Source organism: Heloderma suspectum, chromosome 14 (assembly GCF_057233095.1).
Source record: "Heloderma suspectum isolate Gila_16-S chromosome 14, 16-S_ref, whole genome shotgun sequence".
NCBI lineage: Eukaryota > Metazoa > Chordata > Lepidosauria > Squamata > Helodermatidae > Heloderma > Heloderma suspectum.
This window is the reverse complement of record NC_139471.1, coordinates 18,975,405-19,000,336: the sequence shown is the minus strand read 5'-3', so window position 1 is coordinate 19,000,336 and position 24,932 is coordinate 18,975,405. Positions and strand designations below refer to the sequence as shown.

Genomic DNA, 24,932 nt, shown 5'->3' with positions numbered 1-24,932 from the left:
CATGTGACACTCTGGGGAAACTGGCCACAAGCCGGGACGTTCCTTGAAGATGCCCCTGAAATGCAGAAGTTTTGCCCCCCTTTCGCCGGCGAGAGCTCTTGCCAATTCAGCCAAACGTTTTCTTGTGAGAAGTTTTGGCCAAGCCTCCAAAGAAGCTCACGCATTCTGTGCAGCACAGGTGTGTGAGAGGTATGGCTCTGCAGGTGTTTTTGCTTGGGCAGATCGATGAGCTGTCTCCTGCGGAAAGTAGTGTTGGTTGCAGGAAAGTGCCCGTTTGAGAGGCCCCTGGTATGACAAGTCGTTGGTGCAGCTAATTAATTGAAGGTTTTGTCTGCTCATCATGACACAGAACTCTGATTAGTTTCATCTCCCCCAAACTCTTGAAGTGATCGTTCTGTCACAGCCGATTTTGCTAAATTTGCAGAGGCCCCAAATGTTCATCTATGTCATTAAAAGATATGGCATTAATATGGTGATATATTTATTTTGATCCAACCTCTATACCATCCTTCAGCCCCAGAAAGCATTGACAATGGTCTGGAATGCTGGGAGTTGTAGTCCAAAACTTCTGGAAGACACCAGGTTATAAGAAAGTTTCTCTGAAAGCCATTGTGGAAAATGTAGAACTTTTTCAACAGAAAATCTTGATTTGCCATAACACTTGCATACAAAAGTTATGCTGAGAGAATCTGTTTCAGTTGGGTGAGCTCAATGTTGCTGGATGCATTTGCTACGCATGTCATATGCTCCTTTCTCTTCTGTCACAGCAAATCACTGAGCTGCGAAAAGAGAACTTCAACCTGAAGCTGCGAATCTATTTCCTAGAAGAACGCATGCAGCAGAAATTCGATGGTCCCAACGAAGACATCTACCGCATTGTAGGTATTTCTGGAAGTGCTGCAAATTGCTGGCGCAATTCTGACCATTGGGAAGGGGCAGTGCGCGCCCACGCTTCTTCCTCCCCTTGCGTGCCGCTGGTTTCTGAGTCTACCTTGGAAGCAACCTGTGGCTTGTGCTATGACAATAGTTTGCCCCAATTTGAGTGTCATGGTGTACCAAGAAGTGGAGGAGGGAATTGGTGTGCACAAGCAGAGGGGAAACATAACAGCAAAAGACAAGCCTTTTAGAGCAGTATTCAACAGTGGCCCAGTCAGATGCTTTTTAGAGGCCCACCAGCAAGGTATGAAGGCAGCAACCTTTGTCTGCTCTTTGCTCCTGCCCCCAAACAGTTCTCTCCAGGTACACTGCCTCTGATCCTGGAGGTTCCATTTAGCCACTTAGGTGAAAACTGCTGTGAATTATCTAAGCTGTTCACAGGTTGCAGTGAAGAGGTGCTTAAGTCTACCTTGAGGGGGCTAAGTGTAAATTGACTAGAGATCCCTAACTGTGGAACCATCGCTGAGAAGGCCCTGCGCTCGCCAACCAAACTTATTTTACTGGCGGCCACACAAGCAGGGCCCCCAAAGTAGATCTCAGTGTATTGGCAGGACCAAATGGGTGAAAGAGGTCCTTCCTTGACCCCCAAGGTGTACTATTATGAGAGTGGGGAAAAAATGAAATTGTTGTACACTACACAACATTTTATAAAAAACCTATCCTGGTTATTTATTAATTAAATTTATTTATTTATTAAATTTATTAATCGCCCATCTGGCTGGTCACCCAGCCACTCCGGGCGATGTACAATAATAAAAACAATTTAAAACAATAAAATCCTACATTAAAAACGTATTTCTAAAATTACCCTAACCACCCCAAATGCCCGCCTGAACAACCATGCTTTTAATGTGTGGCGGAAGCTCATTAAAGAGGGGGCATGGCGGAGTTCCCTAGGGAGGGAGATCCACAGAGTGGGGGCCACCACAGAGAAGGCCCTCTCCCTCTTCCTCACCAGCCTAGCTGTCCTTGCTGATAGGACAGAGAGAAGGCCATCCGAGGCTGATCTTGTTGAGCGGCCTGTCTGGTGTTACTGTTCCCTGTTTCCTTAGTCGTCATTTTTTCTCTCCCCAGAAACTTTAGCCCTGATTTCACCAAGCTGGTGCCCCTCCAGATGTGTTGGACTACAACTCCCATCTGCCGCTGTGATGGGTGGGGGTGATAGGGTTTGTAGGTCAACCCATTTAGATTCTGGGAAAGGCTCCTTTAGCCTTCCCTCATAGGGAAGCCACTTTAACCCACAGATCATTTTTGTTGCCCTCTTCTGGCCCTTTTCCTCCTCTGCCATGCAGGAAAGTTTTTGGAGACAGGGCGTGCAGAGCTATACGCAGCACTTGAGATGTGGCTTCGCTGTGATTTTCTAGAAGGGTGTTAATATAGGGGGTACCTTTATTTCCAGTCCCTTTTCCTAGTCCCAGCATGGCATTTGTTAATGCCGCAATGCGTGCTGACAGGAGGAGGGAGTGTGCGAGCCCGCACATTCTCCACGGGGAATGTCGTGAGACTGACTTCTGAACTGAATCACTTTGATTGCAATCCTCAAGATGTTGATGAGGGGGCAAGTCCAGTTTTGCACAGTGGGATTTGCTTCCAAGCGCACACATGTAGAAGTGCATGCTGTGTATTCTTTTGCACACACTATCTTCTCAATCTCTCTCTCTCCCCGAGTTCTGGATCTGCTTGAGCATAATCCCTGGGTGTTGGACATTTCCGTGAAGCTGCTTCATTATATTTCAGCTGCGAGCTGCATAGCTAGAAAGGGTTTTGTGTGACCTTTGTATGATGTGTAGGATTATTTTAAATGATGGTGTTTCAGAACTAAAATAAAACAATTCCAATAGTAGGAGGCCTAATCAAAGAACTTCCTTCCTGCTTAATTTAAATTGCTTGCTTAGTCTGACTCTCTTATCAGAGAAACAAAGGCTTTCAGAAATTACATTATAATCCACTCACATCAAGCTAACTCTGGCAGAAAGATGATTCGTGTTAATATAAGCTGTCTGCTTCTCTTACATGCGTTTCTTCTGCTGCTTCGTTTGGTAAGGCCATACGGAGAGATGATCAAATGAATGTTGGAGATAATGTCCTATTTTTTCTTTAAAAGTCCAGCTGTTGATTTTCCAGAGTGGGTTCCAGTTCTGTAGCTGCTGATGCCCAGCTTAAAGGAGTTGTCTGTCCTATTCTGGTCAACACTTTAGCTCAATTTAGATGTTGCATCAGGCAGTGGTTTGCACCAACCATCTTTTAGAACTCAAATCACAGTTTGAATTACCAAACATGCGATGGGCAAGCCATGGTTTCAAGCTGTTTGTCTGCTTTTATTTTCCATCCGTCTGAGGCCCAAGATTCTTAAATTAATTTCCCTCACCCTGACACAGCAGCCTCTATAGGTGGAACAAGGGCTGTAATTATGGAGCACAAACCATGTCTTTCAAAAAGCCCACATCGAACCATGGTTTCCTATTCTGGTTTACCAGCCCGTTGCACACTGTCAGTTTGGGCAGGATGCTGAACTATAGTTAAACTTCCTTGACCATGGTTTCTTGTGTTGCCTGGATTGAGCCTGGATGGTTCTTGCTGTTATGTTATTCTTATAATGACGCCTCTGTTAGACCATCTCCATTGCTTACCATTGAAACAGTGGCAAAGTCTCTTTGCTTATTCTTGGGTAGTAAGGCTTCTAAAACACATCTGACATGGGAATTTCACTGTCGGTGTAGTACAGGAATCTACAGTGAAGGTCACCACCATCACCATGGCCACCACGGCGATAGTCTGATCACTATGGCGAGCAGATACAGTATCTTGCTTTTGATCCTGGTTGCCGGGGTTCAGGACCCGCAAGAGAAGACGCAAGGCTATGCCAGACATATCCAGGTGAAGCAAATCAGATTGAGTCAAGTAGATCAGGTTGAGTCAGTCAGGCCATGTCCAGTCAAATACATCAGGTTAAGGCCAGTCAGGTCATGGTAAATCAGGTCAGAACAGGTCAAGGCAAGCCAGTGTACTGTTGACTTGGTCTTGGGGGATCCAGGCAATCAGGACCAAGGATAGCTCCCAGTGTGCTCAGCGGAGTTTGAAAAAAGGTAATGGACCTGTTCAGATGCACACTGGGGACGGGTGGTTAGGTTAACTATGGTGCATGGTGGTTACCACTTACCGCTGCAAGTGCTACTGCCACACGTGCAGGTAACTGTGTTCTGCAAAGTGGTTAGACTAACCATTCTCTAACCACCCGCACGAACCCACAGTTCTCCGGATGGGCGGCTGTGCATCCCAAGTAGCCTTTGGGCTGTCAGCCATTTTGGTGCTTGGTGCTGTCACTGTTGTTTGCTGCTAGGCAGATCTCAGCCATAGAGATCTGCCCTGCAGGCATGAGCAGCTATTCCTTCTTTGGCCGCTCTTGCCGCGGAGCTCTATGGCAACTGCCAATTAACTGCGGAGGCACACCAGATGTTATGCTAAGCCGTGGTTGTTGTTGTTCAGTCGTTCAGTCGTGTCCGACTCTTTGTGACCCCATGGACCATAGCATGCCAGGCCTTCCTGTCCTGCGCTCTCTCCCGGAGCGTGCTCAAGTTCATATTCATTGCATTGGTGATGCTATCTAGCTATCTCATCCTCTGCCGTCCCCTTCTCCTTTTGCCTTCAGTTTTTTCCCAGCATCAGGGTCTTTTCCAGTGAGTTTTCTCTTTGCATTAGATGGCCAAAATATTTGAGCTTCAGCTTCAGTATCTGTCCTTCCAATGACCAGTCAGAGTTGATTTCCTTTAGGATGGACTGATTTGACCTCCTTGCAGTCCAGGGGACTCGTAAGAGTCTTCTCCAGCACCACAGTTCGAAGGCATCAATTCTTCGGCACTCGGCCTTCCTTATAGTCCAGCTCTCACAGCCATACATTACTACTGGGAAAACCATAGCTTTGATTAGACGGACCTTTGTTGGCAAGGTGATGTCTCTGCTTCTTACTATGCTGTCTAGGTTTGCCATAGCTTTCCTCCCAAGGAGCAAGCGTCCTTTAATTTCATGGCTACAGTCACTGTCTGCAGTGATCTTGGAGCCCAAGAAAGTAAAATCTGTCACTGCTTCCATTTCTTCCCCTTCTATATGGCAGGAAGTGATGGGGCCAGATGCCATGATCTTCGTTTTTTTAATGTTGAGTTTCAAACCAGCTTTTGCACTCTCCACTTTCACCCTCAACAAGAGGCTCTGTAGATCCTCTTTGCTTTCTGCCATTAGGGTGGTATCGTCTGCGTATCTGAGGTTGTTGATAATTCTCCCAGCAATCTTAATTCTGACCTGTGATTCATCCAACCCGGCGTTTCTCATTATGTACTCTGCATATAAATTAAATAAGCAGGGCGACAATATACAGCCTTGTCGTACTCCTTTCCCAATTTTGAACCAATCGGTTGTTCCATGTCCGGTTCTTACTGTTGCTTCTTGATGCTCATACAGGTTTCTCAGGAGACAGGTAAGGTGGTCTGGTACTCCCATCTCTTTCAGAATTTGCCAGAGTTTGTTGTGATCCACACAATCAAAGGCTTTAGCGTAGTCAATGAAGCAGAAATAGACGTTTTTCTGGAATCCTCTTGCTTTCTCCATGATTCAGCGAACGTTGACGATTTGATTTCTAGTTCCTCCTCTTCGAAACCCCGCTTGTACTTCCGGTACTTCTCGGTTCACATGCTGCTGAAGCCTAGCTTGTAGGATTTTGAGCATCACCTTGCTGGCATGTGAAATGAGCACAATTGTACGGTAGTATGAACACTCTTTGGCATTGCCCTTCTTTGGAATTGGAATGTAAACTGACATTTTCCAGTCTTGTGGCCACTGCTGAGTGTTCCAAATTTGTTGGCATATAGAGTGCAGCACTTTAACAGCATCATCTTTTAGGATTTTAAATAGCTCAGCTGGAATACTGTCATCTCTGCTAGCTTTGTTGTTAGTAATGCTTCCTAAGGCCCGCTTGACTTCACTCTCTAGGATGTCCGGCTCAAGTTCAGTGACGGCACTATCATGGCTATCAGGGCCATTAAGATCTTTCCTATATAGTTCTTCTGTGTATTCTTTCCACCTCTTCTTAATCTCATCTGCAGCAAGTGGTTAATGAACGTGGTTAGTCTGTGGTTAATAAACCATCATGGCGGGAAAGATGCCTTTTCAGACATCACGCTAAACCAACATGGTTAGCTCGAAACTCCTAACTATCATGGCTTAGTGTGACGTCTGAACAGGCCCATTGTCTCAGTCAAGGACTGCAGTCAGCTGTGGTTTTAAAAATGCTGTCATGAGTCTGGTCTGCCAATGGCTAAACCCTTGCCAGAAGATGGCAGTCAGAATTGCTGCCAGTCAGAGTAGACAGTGCCGAGCTCGATGGACCAATGATCTGACTCAGCGTAAGGCAGCTTCCTAATTTTTAAACTGCCTCTTTCAGTGGGTGGGAGGCAGGGGATCTGGCAGTCTTGCTGAACTCAGGAGGCTTTTGTTTCTTCTTTTGTTCCAATAGAACATTGAACTCAAAGTGGAACTGGAAGGCCTGAAGCGAGAACTGCAGGAACGGGAACGGCTGCTCATCAAGGCTTCGTAAGTCTCGCCTTGCTTTGCTGCATTTGCTAATGACTCTCCTGAAAGGTCTGCGGGTGATAGCTGTCTCTCTCTGCCCAAACATGTGAATGCTTGAAGTGGCATTGACCTGCTGGCAGATCCTCTTGCACTCCATGACCAATGTGCGGACCTGAGGCCTTTTTGACCACCTCACGATCCTACTTCTAGTCAATGGGTCAGGTGCTTTGGTCAGTGTCTGTCCTCACACTGCCACTTTTAGGCTCTCACTCACAACCCTCTGTTTGTGTATTGCGATGCTTCACCACTCTCTCGACTGCTGCCACTAATAACCCTTTTTGAGCTGCTTTCTTTCTTTTTGGTAGCGCATACCAAGCAGCTGTGGCGCTTGGGGGTTATTCCATGAAACCCTTCTTAATAACCAAAATGGAAGCTGTCTTTTAAAATGGAAAACGACGAAGGTTTATTTGGTGCAACAGGATTGGAAATAGGAACTGGATTGGGATGAGGAAAGGGTATCGAGAATGATGATTAAAATAAGGCAACGCCATAACCTGCACAATATAACTCGTGCTTTTAGTTCTATGTTCAAAACCTCTCACACCCGCTCTCACACTCTCTGACACACTGTCTAACCCACAGACTATCTCCCTAGATGTTCTCCCTCTTATCTCCCAATCTGACCTCAGACATATCTACTGTACCCATATCTAGCTGGACCCAATCTACCTTCCTCCCAGACTGATCTGACCCCCAGAAGCACTCCTCCCGCCTTTTTCTGCACAAGCTGTCCTCCAATCACCCTGCATTCCATTCTCACCCAGCCCCTCCCCCTTCCTTCCACTTGCCAGACTGTCATTCTTGCCCACGCTCCGCCAAACCCCGCCTCACACTCACCTGTCAATCATTCCACATACATACTAGCTGCCATACATATATACAAACCTTGACTATTTGCATATTGTGCATGTGGAATTGCCACGACCAGGACCTGGTCCTTCAAGCTCTGCCTTTGCCGCCTCTCTTCTCCTCTGTCAGTTCCCAATGCCACAGCTCAAAACATCTTCCTCTCCCAACTTAGCATCTCTCTCCTTAAGCCTCAACACCCTCCCCACCGCCTAACTTCTTTGTTGACTCCACATTCTGATATTTAAAGATCTCCATTGCAGTCACCCCTCTCTTCTCCTACTCCATCTGCCTCATGCTTCCTCTGCTCGTGGGTCATCTGCCGTCAACTTCTTTTGGTTCCTAATCTCACTGCAGTGCTTTATGATGTGCCACTCCCTGTATCTGGACCCCCAGCCTGCCCACACACATGTTTAGAGCAACCCCCCCCAACCTGATGTTCTCCAGGGGATAATGGGAGCTATTGTTGAGCACATCTGGAGGGGACCAGCTTGGAGAAGACCAGTCTAGAACCTAGTTCACATGGAGGTGGTCACTCTGTCTCACTTCTAGGTTTGCATCACCAAATACTCCTGTTCCTGAGAGGTTCAGCCGCTATGGCCTTATTCCCGTGTATTTCATTGGTATCCCCCTAGCACCTTGCCTGTTACGTCATTCGTTCTGGAAAAGGCTGCATTGGCCAAGAGACTCTTGGCAGCTAACAGCAGAAGGCTGCAGAAGGGAGCAAGCTAGTTACCTGTCTTTCATTGTAATTGAAGTTGGGCATCCTTTGCATTCTCTCTTTGGGTAGCCTCTACCTGTTTGTCCCATGGAAGTCTAGCGTTTGCCATGCTTAATCCACCAGCTGAAACTCGGTCAAGGAGCCAGCAAGCTCTGTTAGGCTTCTATTTGTTCTCCAGAGCCAGACTATTGTGAATCCTTTGTTTTGCCCCATCCTGGTCACACTCTAAGCCATTGCCTCCTCGGTGCGCCTAGCCTAGTCCCCCTTTGAGAGATTTCTTAGCGAAGAGCTTCCATGGAACTCAATGCACTTGGACACTCTGCTGTATTGACTCTTAAGATCCTCCTAGGGTTTACCTGGCACACTGCCCGTTCCCCGGGGTTTGCTCATAGTGTTACCTCTCTCTTGCTCTGGGGCTGAGCCCACATTTCCAGGACCAGAATTTTCCTCTCTTTGTATGCACCACCATCCCAACTGGAATCCCAATTGCACAGGACTCCATCTCCTGCAGAAGCGTAGACGTCTATGTGTGCAGGCCTCCCCAGCTCAGATCTCCATACCCAGTGATGGGGGAGAGGGTGGAAAAGCTGCATCGTGGTCTCAGTGCTCATTTCGGCGTGTGGATGCCCTTCACATGATGGATTCGTGAAGGGGGATAACGTGTCTTTTCTTTGTAACCTTTTTATGTCGGCTTTCCTTTGAGCAGTCCAGGATAATGTACATAGTTCCCTCCGTATTTTATACTCACAACAGCACTGTGAAGTAGGCTGAGAGTGATTATGTTGTTGTTGTTGTTCAGTCGTTCAGTTGTGTCCGACTCTACGTGACCCCATGGACCATAGCACGCCAGGCCTTACTGTCCTGCGCTCTCTCCCGGAGTGTGCTCAAGTTCATATTCATTGCATCGGTCATATTCATTGCATATTCTAGCCATCTCATCCTCTGCCATCCCCTTCTCCTTTTGCCTTCAATCTTTCCCAGCATCAGGGTCTTTTCCAGGGAGTTTTCTCTTCGCATTAGGTGGCCAAAATATTTGAGCTTCAGCTTCAGTATCTGTCCTTCCAATGAGCAGTCAGGGTTGATTTCCTTTAGGATTGACTGATTTGACCTCCTTGCAGTCCAGGGGACTCGTAAGAGTCTTCTCCAGCACCACAGTTCGAAAGCATTGATTCTTCGGTGCTCAGCTTTCCTTATAGTCCAGCTCTCACAGCCATACGTTGCTCCTGGGAAAACCATAGCTTTGATTATACGAACCTTTGTCGGCAAGGTGATGTCTCTGGTTCTTACTGTGCTGTCTAGGTTTGCCATAGCTTTCCTCCCAAGGGGCAAGCGTCTTTTAATTTCATGGCTACAGTCACCGTGTGCGGTGATCTTGGAGTCCAAGAAAATAAAATCTGTCAGTGCTTCCATTTCTTCCCCTTCTATATGCCAGGAAGTGATGGGGCCAGATGCTATGATTTTAGTTTTTTCAATGTTGAGTTTCAAATTCTGTTATTGTTGTTAGCTGGTGAATAAACTCGGGTGACCATTTTCTCCGCTTAAAGGAATCTACGCACTTGTCTTTGTAGCAAAGCAGTGGAAAGCTTGGCTCAAGGGGGCGATGCAGAAATCCAGCGTCTGAAGGAGGAGGCGCGGAAGAAAGTCCAGCAAGTGGAAGAAAGGCTGACAAGCAGGATAAGCCTTCTGGAGGAGGCAAGTCCATCTGTTTCACTGAGTTCTTGGCGGTTTCTTGCGGTACTGCTTTTCTGTGATTTCTGTGGCTCTTGTTGCCTTTCGACAGTAAGATGAGAAGCAGCCCTCACTTCCCCAAATAAGTAAAATTTGAGGAATGAGTGTATGTCCAAGGCAGGATGAACACTGGAAGTGTAATTGTCACTTATCTGTCTCTGAAGGGGTCTGCTGAGAGTTGTTAGATGCTGCGTGCTATGTGGGGCTGCCTTTGAAGACGGTTCAGAAGCTGCAGCTTGTGCAAAATGTGGCAGCCAGACAGATAACAGGGACCAGAAGGTCTGAACATATAAAACCGATTCTAGACCACTTGCACTGGCTGCCCATATACTTCTGAGCCCAATGCAAAGTGCTGGTTTTGACCTATAAAGCCCTACACAACTCGGGACCACAGAACCTGATAGAACGCATCTCCCAGCATGAACCGACCTGTACACTATGCTTTGCATCTAAAGCACTCCTCTGGGAGCCTCCTCCAAGGGAGGCTCAGAGGGTGGCAACAAGGAAGAGGGCCTTTTTGGTGGTGGCTCCCCATTTATGGAATAATCTCCCTGAGGAGGCCCGCCTGGCGCCAACATTGTTATCTTTTTGGCGCCAGGTTAAAACTGCTGTCTTCTCTCAGGCATTTGGCAGCTTATAATGAGTCTCTTGATTGTCACTGGCTGATTGTTTTAAATTGTTTTAGATATATGTTGTTGTGTGTTATTTGTTTTCTGTCATGGTGTGAATGGTTTTTATATTTTATATAATGTATTTTAATGGTTTTTAATTTTTGTGAACTGCCCAGAGGGCTTCGGTTGTGGGGCGGTATAGGAATATAATGAATGAGTGAATGAGAGGCCAAGTTGAGGCTGGAGAAAGCAGAATAGGATCCGAAGGGCATAGCAGGGCCAGGCTGATGGTCAGGTTCCAAAGGAGACAGTGAGCCACCAAGCATCAGCTGCTGCTTTCTGTAGCGAGGTGTTGCTCAGACTGAGCTGGGCTTAGCCTGTGAAGTCAGCTGGCAGTTGCCGATGCCTTTGTGCTGCAGTGCCGAGCCAGGTTTGCAGGTGACGCCAAGTGTCAGTGGCATCCTGACTGCTGGGTGCCCTGGTTTGAGTCCCCTCCCTTCTACTTGCAGTAATGTGTGAGAGCTTAGAAGAACCCATCCTTTCCAAAGGCAAAGGCTGGGTCCGGTGAGAAAATGGCATGGACAGGAAAAGTGGAACTTTGGGAACATCCAAGTTGGGTCATGGGACATCTGGCTGGTGCACAACCTCAACTGGTCAAGGGTTGCCAATCCGTGGTGGCGAAAGTGGGTACTCTCTAGATGCTTTGGATTACAACTCGCATCAGCCTCAGCCAGCCTGGGCAGTGGTCAGGCATGATGGCAAATGTAGTCCAAAACATGGAGGTACCTGGGTTTGAGGCATTGTGTGAGCTGGTCACTTTTATTAGGGTCTTGGCTGTTCGTAGCCTTGATTTGTGCACTTTACTCCCCCTGTCCCTGTTTCATGAAGAGGTAAGAGCCTGCAAACTAGGGCTCCGCACTGATGGATCTCTCTACACGTTGGAGCACTTGGTTCACAAATTACTTCATATATATGCATGGTGGATAAACGCCTCCTTCCTTCGCCACGAATTACAGTCCTTGCTGTGTGAATCAGCCCATGTGGGATGATGTTGCTTGAGAAAACGCTGCGTATGTTCCCAGCCTGGACAGTTTGTACATTGTACCTCTCTTTTTTTCTGAGCGCAGGATCTTAAAATGGCACAGGAAGAAACAGAGAAAGCACTTGCGATGACGGAGCAGGAGAGAGTTCTTAGACTGGCTGCTGAACAGCAACTTTCTGTGATTACAAATATGCAGCCAAAGGATCTGGATGTGTTGACTGCGCTAGAAGAAAAAGACAGGTTAGGCCCTTATTGTCGATGAGCACAGTTTAGTTTTCATCTTTTCAAGTGGGTTTATTTTCCAGGTTGTCCCAGTCTATGGCCTGCTTCAGACATAACAGGAGACCATGGTGTCTCACTATGGAACAAGTTGGTCTTGTGCGCTTTCTCCTCTTTTCTGCACCAAAGGAGGTTATCAGGAGCTTCCGCTTCCAGTTATAAACTATTCGTGACAATATCCAAACTTGGGGAATTGTGTGTCAGGGTGGAAACTGAGCCGATAGAACCCCAGAGCAGTTCTGATTCTGAGGAGGAACAGCAATCCATGGGAGAGGAGCCAGCTCATCCCTCACAGGCACAGCAGCTGGCAGAGATTCCTCCTGCCAGCATTCCTGATAGATAGTGACCGTGGCAGCAAGAGAGTGCGGGAGGGGGGCTTGCTGGATGCTCGACGCTGACACTGGGAGCGACGACAGCTGGAGGGCGCGGAAAGGAGGCTTAGTGCTCGTTTGGTGTGCAAGCAACGGTCGCGTCCCGAGGACCCAAGGGAAAGAGGGAGGATCTCTCCCTAGCCCATAAGTTCAGGGTCTTCCTATGATTCTCCTTCAAACGGGGACCAACTGCCTAACCTGGAGCTTAGGCTACTCAGCTATCTTTCCCCAGTGCTGTTCCTTGCTTAGTCACTGGTGATTAGCATCTGAAAGAGTCATTAAGTTGTAAAAGGAATAAAGCCTTGAAAAGAATCCTTTTCGTCTGTGTCTTGAGTTGGCTATTGGAGTAGACTGTAAAAGGCAGCTAGGGCGCTCCTGACATGGTGATTTCTTGAAACTATGAATGAGAACAAGCCAGGATCTGAAACCATGTTTTGATCCTGGTTTGTTTTCACTAACCATAGTTTAAACAAACCACCATTCTCTGAGTTCAGAGGTCATGGGGAACTGTGGTTAGATTAAACTCTAAAACAGAAGCTTCCAATTGCCTACTTGTGAGTGCGAAAGAGGGGTGGTGGGAGCTTGCAATCCCAAAGTTTGCTCTGGCTTGTTTCCTGGTGCGTGAACATTTTATACCTATCTACTTAAGTCATCAATTTTATGCATCAGTTAAAATAGACAGTTGCCCATAATAAGTCAGCTAGTTGCGAAGGATGCCACAGGAATTTCTGCTATCTTGCAGATGCTGCCAGACAAGATTGCTTCTCTCTGCTTTATAAAAATCTGCCATTTGTGAGCAGAAACGTATTTGTTAGGGCTGTATTTCGAGGTAGTTCTAACTCCACTTGTTGGGCTCCTTATTAATATGTCTACTGTGTGGGAGTACAATAAAGGGAGGTGGCTGGCCAGGTTTGGGGTCAGCTCTTCCTTTTGCTTTGAGTCCTCCCCCTCCCTACAAGACCCTCCATCGCATATGTGTATCAGTCAAGCTGTACGTTGACTCCTTCTTCCCTGCCAGTGCCATAACCTCTCAGTGTTGTCATTTTAGACATATAGAGCAATTGAGTCTGTCGCTGAAAAGCCAAGAGGCTCTAATCCAGCACTTGGAAGAGGCCAAGTTGCAGAGAAGGTCTTTGGAGGAGGGTTGGTCGGCCGAAAAAATCCAAGCTTTGGAGAAAGAGAAGGAGCTGGAGGTGAGTAGGGAGATTTCTGGGGAGAGGCCTGTTTCTCAGCTTCACTGTTTTCCTGTAGGTGAGCAGCGAAGGCATGGCTCTTCCAGTGGGCATCCGGGCTGTCTGCAAGCTGAACTGACATGCTGCTCTTCCATTTTGATCCATTTTCTGTGGGCTGCTGCTCCAGACAAAGGAACAGAAGAAGCTGCCTTAGACTGAGTCAGTCCCTTGGTCCATCTAGCCCAGTATTGTTGACACTGACTGGCAGCAGCGGTTCTCCTGGGTTTCAGGCAGGAATTTTCCCAGGTCTACCTGGAGATGCCGGGGATCAAACCTGGAGCCTTCTGCATGCATAGCCACATAGCTATGGCTCCTCCTCCCTTTCCAACTTCCCATGGGTGGGAGGAGGGGAGATGCAGTGCAGAATAGGGTGGCCCATTGTTGTGGTGGCTGAGTGGGAGCTGGGTGCTTTGCTGACTCAAGTCCACTGCCTCTGTAGGCCAAGCGCAGTTGCCTGCACGCTGCTCTCCACTGCTCGAGAGATCCTACCAGAGAGTCAATGCGGCGTGGTGGTTAGAGCGTTGGACTTGAACCTGGGAGACCAATCCCCGCTTGGCCGTGAAGCTTGCTGGGTGACCTTTGGCCAGTCACTCTTTCACTCTGACCTACCTCACTGGGTTATTGTGAGGACAGAATGGTGGTGGGATGCCTTGTCTATCACCCTGAGCTTGTTGGAGGAAGGGTGGGATAGAAGTGTCACTTATGATCCCCTGCAGCACGAAAGAAGTGTGTATGCTCAGTCCTTGCATGGGGGCATTTTCCCAGCATTGTGGTATGTATGTATGTATTTATTTATTTATTTGCCGCCCATCTGGCTGGCTACCCGGCCACTCTAGGCAGCGTACAACGCTAATAACACGAAGCAAGACGAATTTACTTAATCAACCGAACAAAACAACATAACAAAACAACACTGCTCTAAAAACCCCTAACCCACCCCAAATGCCCACCTGAACAGCCAGGTTCTCAAAGCTCGGAGGAAGCTCATTAAAGAAGGCGCATGGCGGAGGTCACTAGGGAGGAAATTCCACAGAATGGGGGCCACCACAGAAAAGGCCCCCTCCCTAGTCCTCCCCAGCCTAGCTGTCCTGGCTGATGGGACAGACAGAATGCCTTCTTAGGCTGATCTCGTTGAGTGGTGTCCCTGGTGTTGTTGGAGGCGCTCCTTAAGATAGACTGGGCCGGAACCTTATAGGGTTTTAAAGGTCAATGCAAACACCTTGATTTGGGCCCGGAAAACAACTGGTAACCAGTGCAACTCCTTCAGCACTGGAGTGATGTGGTCTCACCGGTGGCCGCCTTTAGTCAGGGAGGGGCACTTCATTTAAAGCATTCTTTTTAATCTCACTTTCCTCTCCATGGTTGAGCAGAGCATCTTACTTGATTTAAAAAATGCTAAGACAGTTAAAACACAACCATCCTTAACAACAATGACAACACCTTTTCAACTTCCCATGAGTTTTCTGCAGAAGTCTACACAGTAAGGTTGGAAGCTGCTTTATACTGAGTCTGATCACTGATCCACCTAGCCCAGCATTGCCAGCACTGATCACCAGCGGCTCTCCAAGGCTTCAGCAGGATCTTGGGGGATCGAACCTGGGATCTTTTGCATGCAGAACAGGGGCTCTACTTGTTTTGCTATGGCATCAGTATACACTTGCTCCTATTTTGCCCTCCTCTCCATCCCATTCGTCCTTTCGAATGTCTGCACATGGCCAACCCGCTTTATAAACTTTGGGAGTTATAGGAAGAGGGCATAGCTCACTAAGCCTGGGATTTGTATTTCAAAGGTCTAGTCCTGATGATTTCACATGCCGCATTTTTATTACGGTGACCAGAAATAAGAGAACCCGAGGTGTATCTGCAGGTCGTGATTTATGCTGGAGTGAAAACACATTGTTCTGTTCCTGTAGGCTCTCAGAACAGAATGTGGCAATGAGAAACATGACTTTGAAAAAAGAATTCAGGTATGTTTTAAATCCCACCCCCTTGCAGTATTTATTTGCTGTTTGTTGGAAGGTGCCTCTGAAGTTCCTGCTTGTAATTTTCAGGCCAAGATGTGATGGAAGAGCATTCTTAACAAATATCCTTTTGTTATATTATGAGCTGAAGCCCATTGCTGATTCCAAACTGTTTTAAATCCAAGGAGGAGAGAGCTTCTGATATGAAAGTTTCTTTCTGTTAGAAATATGAGAGAGTTGGCATGTTAATGTGAACGATAATTTAGGGTTGTCTGCACAAGCAGAGGAATGTGCCCACACAACGTGCTGGCGTGAGCATTCCTCCCTCCTCTCTGTTTCCCCTGCGCGGCCGGGAGGAAGAATCAACCAGAATTTAGTTTCAGTTTATCAGGACAGGTGAAAGATGGGCCACCTTGGTCAGGAGAACTCAGGCCTATTTCTCACAAACAGCAGATATGGTGGTCGATCTGTGTCTATATCTCTGCAGGTGCAGGGGATGACTGGCTGCTGTTCAATACACAAAAGTCACCACACTTATTTTTATTTATTTATTTACTACATTTCGGTACCGCCCATTAGCCGAAGCTCTCTGGGTGGTTTACAAGGCAAAGCTTAAAATCATAAAATACAATAACACAGTAAACCATGAAATCCTAAGTTTAAAACAGGATAAAACCAAACTACTAACCAAGATAAAAGTCAGTAGCAGTGCAAAGATAAAGAACACACTAACACAGTTTTTAAAACTGAAGGGCTAAGCGGCCTGGGAAAAGAAAAAACGGTATTTACTTGGCATGGAAAAGACCACAATGTAGGCACCACGTGTACTTCTCTGTGAAGGTCATTCTGCAACTGGGGTGCCACCACTGGAAAGGTCCTCTTAGTAGAGGATCTCTGGGTTCCCTCACCTCATTCGGCAGGGGCACCTGGAGAAGGGCCTCTGTGGATGATCTTAGGATCTGGGCAGGTATATATGGAAGCAGATGATCCTTCAGGTAACCAAGCCACTTAGACAACTAGGATGTCAGGGAGAATCATTTCACGTTAGCCTTCTCCCTTACATGCTAGTTTTCTATATGCAGGGATTTTTTTCTTCCCTGTGTGGAGAAACATTCAACTGCGCAAGCCCCTTCATTCAGTCTGAAGTGGGAACGGCCCAGAAACATGTTTACCATCTCATCTGCTCTAATATGCAAAGTGCATGCATTTGCGTTGAACCAGCATCGCTGTACAGATTTTTTTTTTTTAATCTTTAGTCACTTCAGGAGCAACTTTGTGAACGGGAGACGGAGCTTTCTGTCGAAAAGAGGAATGCTTTGAAACGGGACAAAACTATCCAGGGATTAACCCTTGCTTTGAAAACTAAGGAAAATGAGGTATATGGATTATGTTCTCCTGCTAAATGCACTCAAGCCATGTACCTCAGAAATAGATTGAGGGGAAGCAAAAGGCAGGCATGCGATGAAGACTTAAAGATGTACCATGTACCATGTACCAGATGTACCATGTACCAGATGTACCATGTACCAGATGTACCATGTACCAGATGTACCATGAGGTACCATGTACCTGGTACCAGATGTACCATGTACCAGATGTACCATGTACCAGATGTACCATGAGGTACCATGTACCTGGTACCAGATGTACCATGTACCAGATGTACCATGTACCAGATGTACCATGATGTACCATGTACCTGGTACCAGATGTACCATGTACCAGATGTACCATGTACCATGTACCTCAGAAATAGATTGAGGGGAAGCAAAAGGCAGGCATGCGATGAAGACTTAAAGATGTACCATGTACCATGTACCATGATGTACCATGTACCAGATGTACCATGTACCAGATGTACCATGATGTACCATGTACCTGGTACCAGATGTACCATGTACCATGTACCTCAGAAATAGATTGAGGGGAAGCAAAAGGCAGGCATGCGATGAAGACTTAAAGATGTACCATGTACCATGTACCATGATGTACCATGTACCAGATGTACCATGTACCAGATGTACCATGTACCAGATGTACCATGAGGTACCATGTACCTGGTACCAGATGTACCTGGTACCAGATGTACCATGTACCAGATGTACCATGTACCAGATGTACCATGATGTACCATGTACCATGTACCAGATGTACCATGTACCAGATGTACCATGTACCAGATGTACCATGTACCATGTACCTCAGAAATAGATTGAGGGGAAGCAAAAGGCAGGCATGCGATGAAGACTTAAAGATGTACCATGTACCTGGTACCATGATGTACCATGTACCAGATGTACCATGTACCAGATGTACCATGTACCAAGTACCTCAGAAATAGATTGAGGGGAAGCAAAAGGCAGGCATGCGATGAAGACTTAAAGATGTACCATGTACCTGGTACCATGATGTACCATGTACCAGATGTACCATGTACCAGATGTACCATGTACCAGATGTACCATGTACCAAGTACCTCAGAAATAGATTGAGGGGAAGCAAAAGGCAGGCATGCGATGAAGACTTAAAGATTAAGAGCCCTGCTTAGTCAGGCTGAGAGGCCACCTGGTTTAGCACCCTGTTTCTCACTGTGGCCATCCAGTTGTTTCTGGGATGCCCACAAGCAGGGTATGAAGGCAGTGGTGGTATATTGCTTGGAAGATGGAGGTTTCGTGGGGGGTTGGAGTTGGAGGCTAAGGGGTGTTTTGAAAGAATGACCGAATACGATACGAGGCTGGAAGGTGCGTTCTTATATAGATCAGCCTTCCAGATGTGCTGGACAACTCCTCTTGCCAACTCTTCCCTGCCAGTGAGTGGCTGTCCAACAAATCTGGAGAGCACCAGTTTGGGCATGGCTGATTTAGGTGTTGGATTTTGGTCTTCTGCCACGGAGAGAGAAGGGAATGTTGGTGCTTATCGAGAACATTGAAGGCCAGCCTCCTGATCCACCAGGTTACTGTTTAGAGGAATAGCTTAACCTGCTGTGGGACAGTAGCTGTTGTTAAGTTTCAGACACCTTTAAACATCATAGTTGTTGTTGTTCAGTCATTAAGTTGTGTCCGACTCTTCGTGACCCCATGGACCACAGCACGCCAGGCCTTCCTGTCCTCCGCTCTCTCCCGGAGTGTGCTCGAGTCCATATTCATTGCATCAGTGATGCTATCTAGCCATCTCATCCTCTGCCGTCCCCTTCTCCTTTTGCCTTCAGTCTTTCCCAGCATCAGGGTCTTTTCCAGAGAGTTTTCTGTTCGCATTAGGTGGCCAAAATATTTGAGCTTCAGCTTCAGTATCTGTCCTTCCAATGAGCACTCAGGGTTGATTTCCTTTAGGAAAACATCATAGTACCGAGCCCTTATTCCACTAGTTAATTTGCTAAGGTTTTCAGGAGGGCTCGAGTTCTCTCAATACTTGCTTGGCCCCACAGACACTTGGAGGTACAAGATTTCAAGCTCTATGGCCAAGATGCAGGAGCTGGAGCTGGTTGTGCAGCTGGCAATTATGCCACGCGGAAGGGAGTTGTGGGTAAGATTCAACCCCCAAACCATCACACAACCTGTGAGCTCCAGCAGTAAGGGGTACCATTTTAGGGAATAGGACTTAATGCCTTAAACACTCCACGATCCAAGGGAGGAAGGGGCTTCAGCTCCTATGGATGCTTGTGGAGGAAAGCTAGACATTCTGTATATGGATTTGTTAGTCACTTTTATAGCCTGTCTCCAAGATTGTACCCCCCCCCCCCCGATGCTTTGAGTGACAACTCCCAGCATTCCTGGGAGGGTTTCTCGGTTCCACGACGCTCTCTTCCTGCTGGCGTCCCTTTTCACATGTCGTCGTCCCTTGTCTCTTGTGTTTCTGCATCCATGGTTCGTTCGTTCTTTTTTTTCTTTCTGTTTTTAGAATGAAGAACTTACTTCTGAAATTGAAGGTTTAAATGCCTCATTGGTCAAGTCCAGAGAAGCCATCCATAAAGCTCAGATGCAGAAATTTAGGGTAAGACATCAGGGATTATTATGGCTGCTCCTTTGAGTATTCCCAGGCAGAAACTATATTCTCTGCTGGCTGATCTTTGGAATGGGTGATATTAGTTAATAGCATTGTTGAATGTTGTTGCTTGGAGGTGTGGTTGGCTCTCTGCCTCTCCCTCAGCTCCAGATAACTTGTCCTCCTTTGACACATCGGTGCAGGCACGTATCGTTCTGGATGCCCCCCGCCCCACCTGGGCTCCCCAGGCAGTGAGTCTTGGTATCCTCCCTAGATCAGTTACGTCTGTGTACATGATAAACAATGTAACTGCACTTTTGTGGCTGGTAGGAACAAGATTTTCAGGAAGTTACTGTGACTTATGTCTCCCTGAAGTGGCTGACCTACTTGTGGGCTGTACCGCTTCAGAATGCAAGTGTGTGTGTGAGAGAGAGAGTGTGTGCGTGGCGCGGGGGTAGTGGTGGTGCTCGTACAGTGGAATGCTCCTCCATGTAAAAATGGAATGCCTTGCATATAGATAACTAATATGTCTGGGGGAAGTGTAAAAGCCTGTCCCCTGACATACTAGCTTTCTGCGTGCAATGATTTCTTTCAGTGTTTATTTATTTAATACTGCCTAATAGCCAGAGATGTATGAGCAGTAGTCCATCATGGGAGCCCCACCGGTGTCTGAAGTAGTACAGCCTGGACCCTGGTTGGCTGCCTCAGTGAGAATGAGATGTTGAAGTCTCACTTCTGCAGCTCCCTCTGTAGAACCAAAGAGGGTGGGAGCTGGAAGGGCAGGTGACGTTACTGTTAAACTGGCCTCTCTTGCTTAAAGGCTGCGGCCACCGCTCCTTCTTTCTCTTAGATAAGAGTTTGCAGCTCTAAGGCTAGATGTGAATAAACAGAAAGCTCATCTTCAGCCCTGTGTTATACAGTAGAGACTTTGAGAAGTCTGGAGGCAACTTTACTCACCCTGAGTGAGTGGCTAATTACAGGCCTTCCTTTTGGATTCCTAACATGCTTATGACCTGGCTCTTCTGCAAGCTTGAGTAGGATATTTTTTTGTGGCTTGGCTCTTCCGCAAACCATAATTTGGCTTCCTGGGGCTGTCTTGCATTTCCTACCCAAAAACTGTGGGTATATCATGGAAGGTGGGTATATCATGGAAGGTGGGCATATCATGGAAGGTGGGTATATCATGGAAGGTGGGTATATCATGGAAGGTGGGTATATCATCGAAGAACTGTGAAAGGTGGGAAGAACAAACAAATGGGAAGGCGTGGCTTGTGCTTGCACCATCTAAGGTCATTGCTTTTTGTTCTAGGGAGCCGAGGATTCTCAGACGCTTCTGATAGAAAAAGAAAACATCCTGGCGGACTTGCATTCCGAAAACCTGACCAAAGATACAGAGAACCGTAAACTCCAGAGGAAAATTAAGAGGACCGAACAAGAACTGAAGGATTTGTATCTTGAGAGGGAGAAGCTGGTGAAGGAACTAGAGGAAGCCCAGCTGCAGAAAAGTAGAAGCGACAAAACCATTAATGTTAATATTCCATTTTCCTTCCATATTTCAGAATTGAGTTGAAAGTAGTGTGCATAGTGTATAATTTCTTAGAGATGAATATGAGTTGAGAATGAATAGATTTTCTTCTCTTTTCCGGCAAACATAGGGTTGGATCCAGGCTTCGTCGTACCTGGCATAGACCCATTTAATTAAATGGAACCTAAATATGACCAAGTCTGGATCCAGTCCATGGCAAGCATATCTATTACGGCCACCACCTTCAGTTTTGGGAATAAAAACTAGGTCTTGTTTTGAGGGCCTTCCGTAACTGCCCCCGCCCCCTGACGTTTTCAGACTGTTCTGAAAAAGTCACTTGGGTGACTTCTTTTTATTGATTCTGTGTGCTTCCTGCTAAAACTCATGGGCTTTCAGCATTGGAACATAGGAAGACGCCTTAGACCGGGTTAGGGGCTGGTGGGTCTTGTGCTCAGGAGCTGCACAACTGATGTTTCTGATGCAAGGGTGCTCCTTACATTGCGTTCTGCCTTTCGGTTCAGATATCCACACATTGAACGTTTATAGAAATGGCTGTGTTTCCTTTTGAAAGGCTGGCAGTCCTTTTTTTGCTGGTGAACTCAAGGCCAAATGGCAGTGGTTTGGAGATGTGTGCCTTTCAGAATGGCCATGTTGCACGTACGTTTCGCTGGTGGCTTTTTTTTTTGATGTCAACACTGGAGTACAAAATGTAGAGAAATCATTGTGCTCATGAGGAGTCCCAAAGGAATAGGCCCCTCCCCCCTTTCCCTAGTACATCTGGATGCACTCTGAACATTGAGAAGTCTTGATCTTCTTAATTTGTGCAGTAACTATGACACACGTTGTACCTTAGATACAAGTTGCACCCCCCCGCCGCCATTTTAGTTCCATGAGAAACCACAGGTAGGGACTTGTGAATTTGTAGCAGAATCTCCGTTGGACTCACTATGCAAGAAGGGACAATATATGGATCTTTCAAAGCATATTTTAATGGCCTGATGTTCTTCTTTGAAGTTGGAGAGCCCAGCTTTTTTAAAAAAGAAGTAATTTTCTGATAAGGTTACTGCGGGAAGGTTGAAACCCTGTTGCAGGTCGTGGGGTGCAGCCACAAAGGGCTGCCCGGGGCATGGCCCATTGCATGGCCCATTGCATGGCCCATTGCAGACTCTTCTTGGACATCTTCCCTTTATGCCAGCAAAGTTTCTGTAGGAGAAGCGCCGAATGGATTATGCTGCGTCTTTAAAACAGGGGTGGGCAATTTGTGGCCCTCCGCAGTCGAACAACATCTGGAGGCCCACAAATTGCCCGCTCCTGATGTAGAAGGCAAGCGGTACTCAATCCATTATATTAGTGCCAGTTTGAGGTAACATCACTGGGATTTCTGGTGTAATGTAATGGCCGATGCGCTGAGCTCTGGATCCTGAAGTCCCGAGTTCGAATTTTGCCTCTGCAGTGAACTTCCTAGGTTGCCCTATGCAAGCCACATCAGCCATTTCGCCATCTGCAACATGGTGATCAGCCACTTTGCAGGGTGGCTGTCAAGTTGGTGACAAATGTGTGTTGCCCTTTTAGCCCATGAGTGTTATACATGGCTAAGTGTTATTTAGTATCATCAGCTTCTGTCAAACAATTGGGGTAGCAAGAGAAGTCTGGGACAAGTGCCACACATGCACAGCACAACCCTTGGCATGTTTACTCAGAAGTAAGTCTCACTGAGTTCAGTAGGGGTTAGGGTTAGGATGACCATAGTGTCTCACTGTGGAACAAGTTGTGGCAAACCCCGGGCTTGTGCGCTTTCTCCTCCTCTTTTCTGCACCAAAGGAGGAGATCAGGAGCTGTAAACTGTTCATGGCGATGTCCAAACTCGGGGAATTGTGGTTTGTTGAAAGTATGATTGAGAACAAGCCAGGGTCTGAAACCCTGGTTTGATCCTGGCTTGTTTTCACTAACCATAGTTTAAGCAAACCACAGTTCCCCGAGTTCAGAGGTCATGGGAAACTGTGGTTAGATTTAATTCTAAAACAGAAGCTTCCAATCGCCTACTTGCGAAAGAGGGGTGGTGGGAGCTTGCAATCCCAAGGTTTGCTTGGACTTGTTATGGAAAACCCAACGTTTCCTGGCACATGGACATTTTATACCTATCTACTTAAGTCATCCATTTTATGCATCAGTTAAAATAGATTGTTGCCCATAGTAAGCCAGCTAGTTACGAAGGGTGCCACAGCCATTTCTGCTATCTTGTGGTTGCTGCGAAACACAGGCAAGTGTGTAGAGTTCTAGTCTCAGTGCTGAGCACCTTACGTGCATATATGAAGTCTTTGCAGGAAAGTGGAAGCAGCTCTTGTTTGAAATGTGCACGGGTGCGGTATACGCCACATCGGTTAACTCTGGCTTGCCACTTGGAATTTCCTGCACTTCCAAGATCACAAAGAAATGTGAAAAGAAAGATACTTCCCACTTTCAGACTGCATTCCTCTAAGCTGCTGCTGCAGATTCGAGCCCTTTCTAAGGCTGAGTTGGAACACCTAGGTCAGCCTTTCCTAACCTGGTGCTCTCCAGATGTTTCGCACGACAGCTCTGAGGATTCCTGACCATTGGCCATGCTGGCTGGGGCTGATGGGAGTTGGAATCCAAAACATCTGGAAGGTTGGGGAGGGCTGACTTAGAGCTCCAAATTCTGTCCCAGCGATGCTGGAGTGGCAGCCACTTCTTAATGCGCCAGTTTGCGTATCTTGAGAGTTGAGGGAGACTGATGATGGTGTCCTAGTCTTGTGCTTCCCTTGTAATTGGGGCACGCAAGACTGCGTGTGTGCCAAATCCCAGATTTCTGTCTGTTGTGGAGGTAGTGTAACGACACTGGCAGCCGCAGTAGCACACGAGGCAGCGAGCCCCAGAGGAAGAGATGGGAGTAGCTGAGGTAGTCGGCACTCTGGAACGTGTGTGCCGTTTCAGCATGGAATCATGCCGGATCCGTTGGCCGCCACTCTGCGCACATCAGACTTCTGTCCCTTTGCAGGCATGTGGCACAGAGGCGTTCAAAGAGCTTGCCATAGCCATTGGTGAGAAGGAATGGATTTAAGGATGTCTGCGAGCACTGGGATTTTGGGTTTGCCTCGCCTAGTTGGGGGAATTGCAAAAGCAGACGGACGAAACCTTCTGCTAACCGGTTAACCCAACAAAGTGTAATTGCCGCTCCTCCCTTGTGTGAGTCCGTTCTGATCGTCTTCGGAACCTGTTCAGATACTGCCATGTCCTTGGGGTTCCATCAGGCCTGAGACTGGGCCTCGGGTGTTTGCACATCTTATTCCACCCCTCTCATCTCTCATGGAAAGAAACTAACCAGATCTCTCATTTCTTCCATCTCAGTTTAATCACAGGATTTCCCAGTTTACGAGTACCTTTTGTCCTCAATGAGGGGAGCAGGGGAGGGAGAGCACAAACCTCGGCTTGGCTCCTTTATTTCATTCTGGGTTAGCACCCCAGGGGCAAATTCAAGTCTGGATAGATGTGTATGATTGAACAAACCAAGTAAGGGGAATGCCTGGTCCTCCAGATGTCTTTGGACTATGGCTCTTATCAGCCCTAGCTGGCATAGCCAATAGTGAGGCATGATGGGAATTGCAGTCCAACAGAATGTGGGTGGCCACACGGTCCCCACCCCTGGATTAGGCCAACACACAAAGGTTGTTTTATTTGGTGACCTTTGAATTGGTCTAGTAAATGTATTGATCTAATATGGGTTTTGTACTTTCTCTTGTGACCTTCTCTTGAAATCTGTACAGTTTTGTGTTGGGTGAAATCCATGGCGGCAGCTGTGTTTGCTTTATGTATAAAGTGCAGTTGGGGTGGGATTTTCATTTCAGTTTTAATTTTTTTAATTTCAGAGTTGGCATGTGTGATGGGAACTGAACCCTCTCCCCTTCCCTTCACCTCCCAGGCACTTTTCTTCCAGCCTTGTTAGCTTCCAGTATCAAAGCCGGGCTGGTGTAAAAGCGTGTGAGCAGTAGAGCATTGGGAGGTGTAGCGGGGGAGAGTTTGACTCCCCTCACCCTTGTTCTCCCCCATTTCATGGTAAAA

General features: G+C 47.1%; 1 protein-coding gene across 1 annotated transcript in view; it reads left to right on the top strand.

Moving 5' to 3' along the window:
- The window catches only part of CDK5RAP2 (CDK5 regulatory subunit associated protein 2), a 146,294-nt gene that overhangs the window by 11,272 nt on the left and 110,090 nt on the right, over positions 1-24,932 (top strand). Inside the window, 9 exon segments of the mRNA XM_084820774.1 lie at positions 768-878; positions 6,443-6,519; positions 9,694-9,817; positions 11,592-11,746; positions 13,205-13,349; positions 15,302-15,355; positions 16,606-16,725; positions 19,247-19,339; positions 20,640-20,858. Of these exon segments, the coding sequence (XP_084676900.1) occupies positions 768-878; positions 6,443-6,519; positions 9,694-9,817; positions 11,592-11,746; positions 13,205-13,349; positions 15,302-15,355; positions 16,606-16,725; positions 19,247-19,339; positions 20,640-20,858 (1,098 nt within the window).